This window comes from Poecilia reticulata, chromosome 2 (genome assembly GCF_904066995.2).
Source record: "Poecilia reticulata chromosome 2, P_reticulata-male-v2, whole genome shotgun sequence".
In the NCBI taxonomy this organism is placed as follows: domain Eukaryota; kingdom Metazoa; phylum Chordata; class Actinopteri; order Cyprinodontiformes; family Poeciliidae; genus Poecilia; species Poecilia reticulata.
In genome coordinates, this window is record NC_088831.1 from 7,557,651 (window position 1) to 7,571,229 (window position 13,579).

The 13,579-nt window shown below is 40.3% G+C and overlaps 1 protein-coding gene across 3 annotated transcripts in view; it reads right to left on the reverse strand.

Annotated features, from left to right (window-relative positions):
* The window catches only part of pard3ba (par-3 family cell polarity regulator beta a), a 129,781-nt gene that overhangs the window by 28,139 nt on the left and 88,063 nt on the right, over positions 1 to 13,579 (reverse strand). For 2 of the 3 annotated variants that reach the window (XM_081616616.1, XM_081616624.1), the window contains 3 exons: positions 8,748 to 8,858; positions 8,289 to 8,564; positions 313 to 424 (listed from right to left, as the gene is read on the reverse strand). In XM_081616616.1, coding sequence (XP_081472742.1) covers positions 313 to 424; positions 8,289 to 8,564; positions 8,748 to 8,858 — 499 coding nt within the window. Of the gene's footprint in view, positions 1 to 312; positions 425 to 832; positions 876 to 8,288; positions 8,565 to 8,747; positions 8,859 to 13,579 lie in introns of those variants that run through there. The other variant, XM_081616621.1, reaches the window with a different exon arrangement.

Genomic DNA, 13,579 nt, shown 5'->3' on the forward strand with positions numbered 1-13,579 from the left:
CTGTGCAGAAACGCCTTTGCAGATCACTGAGGTTTAGATGAAGAGCGTCTGATTGGATCAAAGTGTGATTTTCTGCATCTTTAGGCTGACCGTAAAAAACACTCTTGTTTAAAATGGGTGATAAATGGCTATCGATTCGCAGGCTGAGTATGCTGAGTTTGCGAGTGTAAAGAAGTAAATCAAATGATTCCTCAGGCTGGATCAATGACGGTTCAGGGACACTTAGCTCTGCAGCTTAAGAGAGGCAACAAGCAAGTCTGGCGTTTTAGTGCACTGCTGCTCGAGGAAGGAAAAAATAGTACGCTAACTCACCCGATTTGGGTCGTGCTCCAGAACTCTGCGTCTCGCCGCCTCCAGCTCCTCATAACCCGGAGCAGCTCGGGCCTGCTGGTACTCCCTACGCAATCCCTGGATCCGCTGATCGCTGAGGAGAGATGGAGGCAACATCACAATTAGGCAGACGCAAGAGATGATGATTAATTAAGACTTGAAGGCTGGAGTTAAAGAGTAAAAACAGGTCAAAGAGGAAGCATATGATGCTTAAACTTTCATTACATTGACAGGTTGTCTTTTTCTCAGCTGCAGCAGCCGCTGACAGCACAGGAAGGCAGAATATTCAGAGGACAGCCTGAAGAGAAATGTCTACACCTGACAGAAAACCCGGTGGAGAAAATGGAAGAGAAACGGTAGCAAATAAACACTAAAACCACTCCAGTCAGACTAGGCTAACACAAATAAATAAATACATACATAAAACCCTAAAAAACAGGAAGTACTGGTGTAGTGTTGGGAACAGGACAGAATGGGGACAAAACTTAAAGAGAAACATCACCATCATGCTCACTGGACCTTAATGCCGGATAAGCTTCACACACCTGAGAGTACAAGCATAAACCAGGGTGGGAATGAACACACACGAACACACAAAGCCATCGACAAACATCACACACCTGAGCGAACACAATCCCAGTCTCTGATCTGGGTTTACTGGTGGCTGAGGGAAAAATGGCGGCTGACTCTGACACCAACATTTTGCTCTCAGAAGTTGTTTGCAATTATTTCTTTCATTACATGTTTTGTCCTCATTATTATTTAATTTTGGTGATTAATTTGAATAAATAGGCACAGTCTGTAGATTTGTCATTTATGCCTTTTTTAAACAATATTAGAAATGCATTAAGACATTAAAATTATTTGTTTACAAAGAAACAAGGAATTCAATTCCTTTTTTTGTTGCAGAAATTGATCCAGGTGAAGCTGAAACTGATGCCACCTGAGGAGTTTTTGGAAGAAGATATTCACAAAGTTTCTTTTTCATTTTAAATGCAAAACACATATATTCCTGTAAAGTTTGGGCTTAATTAATGGTCTCGGTGTGCTGTTCTTTTAGGAATTGGCCATTTTTGAGTATGTATACTCCAGTTAACGATTAATCAATTACTCAGTTAGTTGATTATTTTAATAATCAATTCATCACAATTAGTGCGATTAATCATTTCAGCACAACATTAAAAAGTCAAGTACATTTTACTGTATTGATTCATCTTGAATGTAATTGGATCTGAATCTGACTGTATTACATTGGAATCAAACTGGATTCCATATAACTTCCAACAAATAAAATACTTGAACTGAATCAATCAGAACAAACGTTTAAACAACAAACTTTCCAAATCAAGAACAAAGTCTGTAAAACCCAAAACAACCAATCAGGAAGGCTTTATGCTGCCTGATAAACACCAAACCTTCCAATAGTCTGGCAGATATTGACCAGTGAGGCGTGAGGCAGACAGAGCTTCATTAGCGAAGTACATCGCCTACATGCTTAAGTCTCTCCGGCGACCCTGTCTTTAATTAACAAATCTGCGCGAGTGTGTTTTTCTGCACGACTACAATCTCAAGGTTGTATAAAAGTGTGTATCTGGATGTGAGCTCATTCGGTATGCGGGACACTCGGCGAGGACGTGCTTCTCACCACGAGCACGTACCCTCACTCCACGCAGCCCGTCTTCCAGCCGTCTCACTGGGGACGGACAGGCTGAGTCACTCAAACTTCTGAGCCACCATGTTTATATTCCAAGTGTTGCTCCCATGCTGCACAAATCTCTGTGTGTGTGCGTGCGCCTGTGTGTGTGTCTGCTGGCACAAAACTTGGCCCTGATATTCTGCCAAGAGGGGGCAACTCTCTAAAGTTTCTGTGCTGCAGTGAAACGTCTGTGCAGATTTTTCTGCTGCATACTGACGGCCATCAGCCTGGCACAAAAACCTAAACATAAAAACAAAGCTGTCGTCTCATTTATCTGCTAAATTTACCAACAAGTATCACCTGCACACAAATAAATAGATTCAAAGAATGGATGCAGGTTGTCTTGTTTTTCTTTTCCTTTTTTTTCCTCGACGCCACCCGTCTTCCAACGATCCCATTAGCCAATCCCTGGGCACGTAATTAGGTCTGCCATTTTGATTGAGCGCTCGTGTCGCTCTCCAAATGAAACAACACTGTAATTATCTCATTACGCTGCGGCCTCCATCACTGACAACGGCAAATATTATCATATTAATGGCTGAGGACAGAGCCTGATTCTGGATAAAACGTTATAGTGAAGAGTGATTTTGGAGGTGGCTGAGGTTCGTGAAGAAGCACTGATGGCTGAATGAGTGCATCTGGTGTGACCAGTCACTCATCTGCACATTTTTTCTTATATAGTAAATTACAGTATTACTTAAAAAAATTTTTTATTTTAATAACAATTTAAAGTAAAAGTTATACTAAAATTCCTCTCTCACAATGTGATATTTGTTTTGCTTGCATGCCATAAATTCAGCCTTTTAACAAAGAGATGTAGCCAAACATCTAGGTGGAAAGTTTAGTTGAAGGAAAAGGTTTCGGGTTTGTGAAACAAAATCTGTGCAAGAGTTTGGAGGAGATTTACTAGGACCACAGGCTGATCACTGCAATGATCACAGGTGTAATAAAATAGTACTCAGCATTATGTCCAATCACTTATTTGATCACAAAACATGTCTGACTAGGCAGAATAACTGGCACAGAAAATAGATGGAGATTAAATGTGGAGAGAAAGAAGGCGTGAGGGGAAAAAACACAACATAAAGACCAACACAGGAAACTTAGAAACAACCACAAAATTATCTCTAGTGAGAATAAAAGCGACAGTTTTGTGAGAGAAAGTCTGAGTAAAGCCTCCTATCCTGCGGTGCGAGGCTGTGTGAGGGCAGACTAATTAGGAAGCGTGCGCTGCTGCTGGCTGATTTAGCGACTTGTTCAGGCTGTGGCCGGCTGATTTGAGGAAAAAGTTTGAGCTCACATCAAACGGTGAGGTTTGTCTGACTTCTTGGTGCAACACTGGAGCCAGACGGCGACTCAGAGAAGCTCAAAGCTTAAAAGATGTTCTGATTGCCTTGCTGAACTGTCCACATTATCCCTGGCTACAGTTCGTCTGGTTCATACAAACTTCTTGAAAACACAATAAATTTTACTTCCTTCAACTCAACTTCTAAATCCAAAAAGAGGAATACGTTCTACCATCACAAACATTTGGAGTTTGCTCAACTTTTTGGGGGCTTTAAAAGGAATCATTTGCTTTGGTCTGATGAGGCTAAATTTGTAATTTTTCAGTAAGAAAACACTCCTGGACTGTCTGGTGTAAAACAAAGGATGGCTGTTTAAGATGATACTGCTTCTGTCACTAGGTTTCCAAGCATTACAGAATCTAGTTGATTATAGGGCTGTAGTGATACAATAATCTCACAATACGATACGATACACGATATTCTGCTCATGATATGATATATATTGCGATATTCAGCAAATGATACAATTCAATACACTTTTGCGATTTTCTGAAAGATTTTAGAGGGACAGAGTGATTTTGGTGACATTTTGTGACGGTCAGAGTTTGACTGAATTAATTTAACTGAAAACTGATTAAAAACACCAACTAAACAATACCTGGTTCTGGTTGGACATGGACGCAGACTTAAAGTCGACAGCTGGACAAAATGAATCAAAGAAATGGTGAGAAAACATGTTTCTTTTAATTGAAACGGTACAAACTGTAGCTTACATGCATTTGTAAAGTAAATAAAGTGCACCAATACCCTGCTCTGAATAGTTTGATACCTTTTTAACCTTGACACTTAACATCTGAAGGAATCACTCTAAGCCTGATGACCTAATCACTCTCCCGGCGAAGCAAGCAGTGAGTGAGCATGGTGACAGTTGGATGCTACGATACTTGCAGATGAATATCAATTTTTTTCTAGAAAAGAAAATATCAATATATATCGCAAAATTGATATTATTACACAGCCCTAGTTGATTACCCAACTAAACCAAAAATGATACTTCACTGATTCTTTAAGGTATATAACAACCGAGAATAAAGTCTAAAACCAATGTAGACAGCAATCAAAGCTCCTCATCAGCCATCTTTTGTTTATAAATCCTTGTGGATGTCAGCAGAACTGCAGGTCATAATGGTTTAGTGAGGAAAAAGTAAAAAAAACAAAAAAAAGCAGATTTGAAGGAGCAGCTGCATGCAAATGTTCCGACTCCGAAGTTCAAGTAATCACTTCAAACTACCCAACTATTTCCAGTAAACATGACCAGAAGCGCCTGAAACCATATAAAACGTGTTTCTGGGGAAAAACACACACTTTCAAACTCTGTAAATCCTGCAAGAGAGCAGGAGTAAAACAGCGAGCGGAGCTTAACGTGCATCCAATACTGATGACGTCTTGTTCTAAAGTGAGCGTTTCATTTCCGCTCGTCCTCAGGCTGAGGCGGCCTGGCAGAAAACAACAATATACCTTTTGCTAACATCTTTTAATAGTAAAACTCTTTCCTCAAGAGCTGTGAAATCACACAAATCAGCGTCTCGTGGATTGTGTAGCATTGTCTGATAATTTTTCAGTAATTAGTCACACCTGTCCAAAGTGATTTAAGATGCCTACTTCCTGGTAGTGTCAGGTAAACTCTGAGGCATGTAATTCTGCTGCCGTCGCTTGAACCATGGCGGAAATGCGGAAACACACTCCCAGATGTGTCACTTATGTAGCCGACAAGCTAACCCTGGGCTTCCTTTTCTCTGGCTTTAACAACACATCTCTCGCGCGCCTTCACATCTCTGCACTCTAACCTCCTGCTCGCTCGCTTCCCTTTCATCTCGTCTCCCCGTTTTTTCGCTCGCTCGAGCTACAAAGACTGCCTTCTGGCTAATAAAATTTGACAAGCATAGCCAACCTTTTTTCTCCACAGGTCAGCCTCTAGCAAAGCTCTAATCAAATGTGACGCTCATCAGCGTACACACCTGCCATTGAGGGCCTAATGAAAATGTCTGACAGTAAATTAGGAAGACAGAGCTGCGAGTCCACTCACTGTTGAGAGAGAAGAGGGGGAGCAGAGGGGGGCGCCAACATGTTTCAGTTAGTCAAACTTTGCAGGCAAAGGCAATCAGCGCACTGATGCAGAGGCACATTTAGCAACAAAGATGGGCTGCGTTCGCCGGCCATCTTCTACATGTTTAATGAGCACATTTGCAACTATATCATTAAAACTGTAAGATGTGAAAGGAAAAGCTTGCCTGCAGCAGACTATTGGTGGACCATAAGGTCAACCAGAGATGTAAAAGGCTTGCATAAATTTACAGTACATCAGCGGCAAGCTGTAATTTGTCCTGCAGTGGTTAAAACTGGCAGACCGCACACAGCATTGTTGCTAGGCTACGCTAGGCTTCTTACCCAATATAGTACATGTTGGTGGCAGCGTCTATTTCTGACTGTGTGACTTATTGGGTGCTTTAAGGGATTTATGACACTTTAAGAGACTCTTGTTTAAGGTCATCTCTCAACACCTGAATCTGATTGAAGCCTGGAATTTGACTAGGCCACTCCTAAGCTTGGATTTTATTCTTTTTTTAAGCCATTCAGAGAAGCTGCACTCTGGATTATTGTCCCTCTTAATGAGCAGATTTGGCTCTTTACAGAAGACAATTTTTGGATACAAATATGTCTAAACTCTCTATGTTTTAAAATCAAAACAAGAAAAAGCAAAGTTTTGGATAACATTGTTTTTAAAAGTAATAAATGGTAGAAATACATTTGTAAAAGTCTTTTTATACCAGACATCAGAGACATAACTTACCCTTAAATGATATTTTTGGCAAACTTTTCATTTAAATATCTCCTGGAATTTTTATGCGTCTCATTAAAAATTACTTCATGAATACCAAAGAGAAAGCTGCCAATCTAACAAACTCATGGGTAAATGTGACAGATAAAATTATGCTTCACTTTATAGTGATTGAACAATGTTTACCGCTCAACATTCCCTATGAATAAAATCAGAAAGTGATACAAATGAAAAGTTTCCTTCCCAAAACTTTTGCACTTTTATCTTCAGGTCCTCCAGTGAGGAAAAGCTGCAGCTCACTTTTCCTATTTGGTGTCATTTGAAGTCGTTTGCATCATTTTGCAACACCACAATTATCATCTTTATTCTTGAATGCCACGTGAAAACGGCTAAAACCCTTATTCGTTCACCACAGTTTGGCTTTATTTTTAGAAAACCTGCGCAGTCACGGCCTTTTAATTTAATATTAAAGATCTCTGTCTCTAGAGACGCCGATACGTGTGGAGTTAACAAGCTAAAGAGTGTTCGTCATCCATCATGCTGACGCTTGAAGCTGCCTTGTTTCAGCGACGAGGGGGAGAACCAGATAGGTGACACATCTGCAGAAATGGAGCGAGTTCAAGGGAGGAATGGAGGACGGGAAGAAAACAGGCTGGTAATGAAGTAGCCAGCAGTAGTGGATGAGAGCTAAAGTGGTTTAACAGATCTGTCAGCCTGCTAGACTGTGGCTAATTATCCCCCCTCCTCTTTATCTGCATCTACTCCTCTGTCACTTTTTTCTCTCCTGAATCTACTCTGCCTCGCATCTTGCGTCCTCTTCGTCTTTCCTCCAGCTTTCTCTTGTCTCTCTTTCCCTCCGTCTGCTGCTTCTTTCCATTCCCATCTGTCTCCTCCCCGCGCCCGGCCCCATCTCTCTCTCACTCCCTCTTTTTCTGAATTGTCTATTTCTGGATGAGATCGGGCGTCTGGGGCTTAGCGTTTGATTTGCAAGTCAATAGTCATTTCTGTCAGGGAGTTTAAGTTGAGGGAAGTTTTAATGTGGCCTGTATTATTTCACACAGGAAATTATGAATTTGCATTAGAATCCTCGGTGGGCTTCCTCGTCTTTTTCCTCGCTCACATACAAGAGTAGCTGCGAGTTAAGGTTTCAAAACCCTCAGCAGTAATAAGCAGCGTGTCTGCAAGCCTGAAACCTTTGTTAGACTTAAAATGAAGTCCTGTGACATCCAATATTTCACTATACAATAGTTTTTTTTTTCCTCAAATCAATTGATTTTATCATTAAATTACTTTGAAACATCCCACTGTTCCTTTCTGACATAGCAATGCGGGGCTATTTAAGCTGAAATTTGGGTAAAAATATTTAAAAAAGCAAATGTCTGAACAGTGGATTTAATATTCATAAATCACCAGGATGCTCAGCTTCTTGTACTCCATGGCAACCGGCTCGTCTCGTCTGTGATTCTTTCTTCGAAATCGACACAGTAATTTAAACAATTGTTTCAAAGTCTTGCTGATAATAATTTGATGCTGATGTGTTCAAAGGTTAAATATGTCTTATTCATAAAACCAACGCTAACGTATAACTTCACAAGGTGGTCAACTACCCTGATTTTTACTTTATTTTCTTTTGTGACATAGTTGTCATTAAATTATTACTTCATTATACTATTTTTGCGGGTTTATTCTGGCAATATTATGTGATTGTGTATTATTTTCCTTTCTTTCACTCAATAATAAATATGAATAGTTCATGGAACAACTAAAATAAATGAAGGATCTGGACTATAAAAATGAATTATTTTACAGTTTGTACTGAACTTACATTTTTAGGTGCATATCCACTTTGATGCATTTTTGAATTTTTTTAAAGTAAAATTTTCAGTCATTCAGCGGAAAAAAATACCTAATTTTTGACGATATATCTTTGAAGTTTGCATAAATCATACCTTGCACTGCTGTGAAAGTGTGCTGGCCTCATGTTTTATGCATTCATCCGGCTCAGCAGACCGCGCATGTCGGAATGTGACCTTTTGTTTTTGCTCTTACGCAGAGGATGTGCAAAAGCAACACTGTACAATTACAGCAGGAAAAACCGCACAACATGCTCTTTGTAGGTAAAAAGCTGAACTCTCACCTGTCTGGAAGGGCCTGCTGCTGCTGCTGCGGTCTGGATTTGTTCACTTTGGCGTAGAGTCCGTTGATGTCCTCAAAAGAGGCCTGAGGTTGGACCGGCCCCGCTCGTGGCATCGCCGGGGAAGGCGTGCGGCTCAGCGACAGCGGTGAGGGTGGCTGGCGGAAGTCGTTGATGCGGGCGTAGTTGGGGTCGCTGTCGTCGTCCTCCATGCTGGGCAGCGAGGCCTGGTCAGGGGTGGCGTACCCAGAGCGGGCGTCGGCATAACGGGGCTCGTTGCTGTCGCAGAGGTAAACGGCCAGAGAATTAAACCCTCTTATAGGTGAAGTGAAGAAGAGGAGCGAGACGGCTCAAAACTCATCAAGTAATCTGAGAGCTTCAGAAACTTCCTGTCTGTAAAGGTGTTTTAACCCAACACATACACACACGCACGCATACACTCAGTGTGTGAGAGCGTCCTACCCCTCTCTGCTGTCAGGGATCCTGTCCAGCTCCTCTTCGCTCAGCGCTTCCAGTCGGTTCTTGGATCCCTTCGCCGGATCTTTGTTCTTGTCCTCCTTCTTCTTACCAAACCTGCATGACACAAAGAAAGGCAACTGAAAACTAAATATCTAACAATTTTGAGACACTCTGTGACTCTGATATATAAAATGCAGAAGAATCTCACATTTGGAATCATTTGTTTCTTCTGTTGTGTTTTTTGTTTTCTTTTTTCATCTTTTGTCACGTTTGTGTAACTCAGACATTCATTGTTTCACTTTCTTGATAATTGATGTAAAGTAAACGTCACCAGGAAAAAAGAAATCTGAAAATTGATTTTAGGATATTTTAGCTCTGAATCCGTATGGACAACAAAAACATGTTATTGGATGTTTGTTTTTCCACTCTTGCAGACGACCTAATCATCTAAAAGTTCTGTCTTTCCTTCCATCCTCATCCTTTTTTTCCCCCTATCTAGACATATTTGCTCTAGAAACTAGACAAAAACACTTAGTAAAATTTGTGTTTTATCATTTTGTTGTATTTCTCTTGCTCCTTCTTTCCTTCCTCTCTTTTCTTCCTTCCTCAGAGTTTGCAGATGTTAATGATAGGTGCTCACATCAAGCACCTTGCATCCAGTTTTTAAATGTTGACACATCCATTCTTACGTAGACAGAGAGACAGAAACCCATTCCAGCTCCTTTGTTCAATAGTTGTTTTGAAATATCTGCTGAGCTGCCGTGTTGTGCTCTTTTTTTTCATAAACTATCATGATCATTTCGAAGCGCTTATTCTCTCATTTTGCAGCTGAAATGTACTCATCACCTCCAGAGAAGTTATAATGAAGCTATACTTCACACTCTCAGTAAATTAACTCAGCCTTTTTCTGCTTAATTTTTCATATTTCCCCCATCCTCGTTCTACGTTGCCTCCTCCAAATCCACATCTCCGTTCCTCTCCTTCCCCTCCGAGCTCCTGCTGAGCCAATCTAATGTCTGTGTTTATCTCATTAACAGCGAGGCACTTCTCATTATGGCTACAGGCGGAAACGTGGCCTGAATGCTAACCGGCACAGCCTGGCCAAGCAGAAACCCGGACAGAGACGCCATGCTGGCCCTGCAGCATCCTGCAGACCAATTAGTGTTGTTCTCAGATCATATACTCGCTTCAGTCCTGCCTGTGTGGGTCATTGTTGTCAAACACAGGTCAGGTACGCACACTGCACACGGGTGATTTTTTTCCCGCAGCGAGAAAGCAAACAGAGGCAGTGAACCAGATTAAGCTGGTGTTGATTCAGAGTTTAGCCAAGTCTGATGCTAAAAAAAACCAAAGTATTGTTCTTCAGATGATGCTACAGCTTCTGATTCCTTTTCAGATTTCAGTATCTGATTATGTCATTACAAAATCAAGTTGGTTCTTAATAATTAGAGGAAATGCGAGACTTGCTGGTGGCAGGAGAAAGCTCTGGGAATCATTTTCCAAATATGCAACACCTCAACCGAAAAAATATGAACATATGTTACAAAAGAAACAAATCAGAACCAATGTAACAGAGCTACTCCAACATGCTGTGATCGGTTATGCTAATGTTCATGTTTTGCTTCCATTCAAACATCCACGGTTTTGGTTTCAAACACCTGTGTGCACATGATCACATTATTCCCCATTTACACCGCTTCATCTGTGCCGTTCTTTTTTAGTTTCTGTCCTTCCAGTAATGTATAGTCAACGTTGGCCCTCCAAGCTTGATGTATATAATCTGTGTGGTGTCACTTTAAGTAAAACTGGCATCCATTACATTTGTACTTGGATCTTCGAGGCGTTTTAGGAATCTTAAAGCTGTAACATCTGTTCTTATTTTTCTCTAAGCCCTTGTAGCTTTAATGTCATAAACCTCACTTCTTCCTTGAGACACAAAGTGTCAGTGTGGGCGCTGCTGCATCATGTTTTTGGGGGTCTTTTTCCACTTGGGACTATTTTGATTTAAGCACTCCCATATAAAGCTGCAGTCAAAAGCAGACTACCAATTACCTCAGTAAAAACATATAGAAATCATTAAAGTCAGAAAAATACATAAGCTCTATTCAAAGTCGATGGAGAATTAATGAACATACATACACACACATATATATATATATATATATATATATATATATATATATATATATATATATATAAAGAAATGATTGACTAAATCCTCAGGTTTATCTTGTACACAGCTCCGTAATCAACATTCAGAGGGAGCAGAGGTCTACAGTTGGACCCGTCATTATAACTGCTTTAATTAGGAAAGGCTCTTTTTCTCACTGTATTGTCTATTGGGAGACAGGGAACGGGGGTGGGACATCCAATTAGAGACATACCTGCCATGAGAGGTGGAAATCCCCCACTCTCCCATCGCCTTATCACTTATTCATCACCAAAGAGTCCCCCGTTTTCACACCGTTTGCTAAAGACGGCGAGACGCTTTCCTTTTCTCCTTCTGTGTTCTTTTTTTTTTTTTTTATTACCTTCGCACAAATCATTTCTTGGCTTATTAAGTCGGGCTTTTCTCTGTCACTCAGAAATCTGACAGTTAATTTCCTGTAGCGTCTCACGATAAAAGGGCAAAATCACAGACACAAACGCCCACATGTATGACAACAAGGCTGTAAATACGGGAGCTGCAATAAATTAATTTATTAAAAAAATAAATAAATTGCTGGAGAACACTGGAGAAGACTGCTATATACATCAACTTGCTACTCTACAGGGAGCTGCACACAGTCAACAGAGAATAGGACATCTCATTAGCTTAGCATCATCTACCTACACAACCACTCCATCAAACTCTCATTAGTGGGACATAGGGGGTTTGGAGTGAGTCAGGCTGATCTGGTGTCCCATTTAATATGCTCCCCACCGTCACAGGAGCTACTAGGAACCATTATTAGTGTGTCGCTGTCGTCATTAGCCTGACTCTCCTGCTGTCACCCCGGTATCACCTCAGCAGCCCAGCAAAGAGACGATAGTGATCTGTTCAACGGCGTAAGAACTCAACTAATGTTTTATATTCATCTTTTTTTATTTAAAGGCACAAAGACAAAAAAATCTTGAAAGACTGAAATGATTCACAGTCTTTAAAGATTGGTCCGGTATGAAACGGGGGTGATGGAACAACACAGCACTTTTAAATTTCAGTAATCAGAATACAGAAATTGTTTCCTTGTTATAAAAGGTTTATGTCAGTCTGCCTTTTCCCCATCAATACGCTTCCCGACCGCCCTGCATCTTAGGAGCTTAAAAAAAAAAGAAGAAAACAAAGATGCGCAAAACTCTGAAACAGGAGAAACGGTACATAAAACGGAGCGACAAACTAGATGTGAATTATGGCATAAAAACAGAGAATCCAACGCTGAACAGTGAAAAAATCAACACTTGATGTGAAAAACATCATGTGTTGATTAGGCGGCGCAGCAGGTGATGAGATTACTGATGGTCAATACGTGATAAAATAAATTTAGCAACAGGAAAGAAACTAAAGTGGACATAGCAATAAACCAAGAGAGGATAATACTAATCAAATGAAACTAAATGGAAATGAATGAAGAGCAAAATGCAAGAATAAACTAAGAAACTAAAGTAAATACAGAGGAATAAACTGGTATGGCAAGACCTTTCGAGCAATAATTAATACAGAGGACTGTATGGCAAGAATAAACAGACACTATTTCCACATAAAAGGTAAAATAATATTGTTGAAGTGTCATGGGTTTGTTGAGACCACATCTAGTACTGAGAATAAATATATCTTACAGACTATAACAGTGAAGAACTGATCACTTATTTATGTTTTTAATTAGATTGTATATATTTATTTCTTCAATATTATTTTTTATGTCAGTGTTAATGTCATGAGGCTGATGACTGGATAAAGGCTAGGGGGACGCTGGCCCAAAAAAAGTTGAGAAACACTGGGTTAAGTGGACAAATGAGAGATGTGTGTTATTACTGCGTGACTCTGGAATATGAAATATTCTTGTTTTACAGTTCTGAATTTCAGTTTTTCACAAGTAATCATCTCATAGCAGACTTGGACCACAAAAGAACACTTAAACTCTCTCTGTAGTGTACCGGTCTGTTAAGTCTCTACACAAACACTCTCAGACAACATTTCTTCCAACTTCATCTACTTCAGTGGAGAACATGATACATAACAATTACTACTTTAGTCTTGGGAAGACTGGATCATAAATTAATACTGGAGTTTGATGTCTCCAATAATAACGTCATCAGTTTGTAGCAACTTTTGTCTGTTTTCTTATTTTTTATTCCTTCATACTTTTTCATATATTTCTCAGTTTTGGTCAATGCATGCTGTGTGCGATGAGCCCAGATATAACTGAAAAGAAACACAACGATAATGATGAATGCCCTTAACTGTACTACCTGTAAAACGTGCGGAATAATCACGCTTTCTTGCACAAAGGACGCGCTGATTTTGATTTTCAATAAGCATTCGTTTTTGTTCTTCCCCCCCCAATTCCAATTTTCATTTCCACTGACGTATCCTGACAAATCAAAACCTTAATTTGTGCAAAAATCAAGCAGTTGCTCGGGGAAACTTGCCGCAAAGCCAAGCACTAGTAGGAGTCTAGATAATAACTACAGCCAATGCCGTTCTCGTTTGGGTGGGAGCGCAGGGGAAGAAGTGGCATGCATACAGTTAACTGTGCTCTAATGAGGCTCTGTGTGTAACTGAGATCACAGCTAGCCAAGTGCTGTGGTGTCACCAAGCTGACCTGAGCAATTAGCCCTCTGGGAAAGAGGGAAAA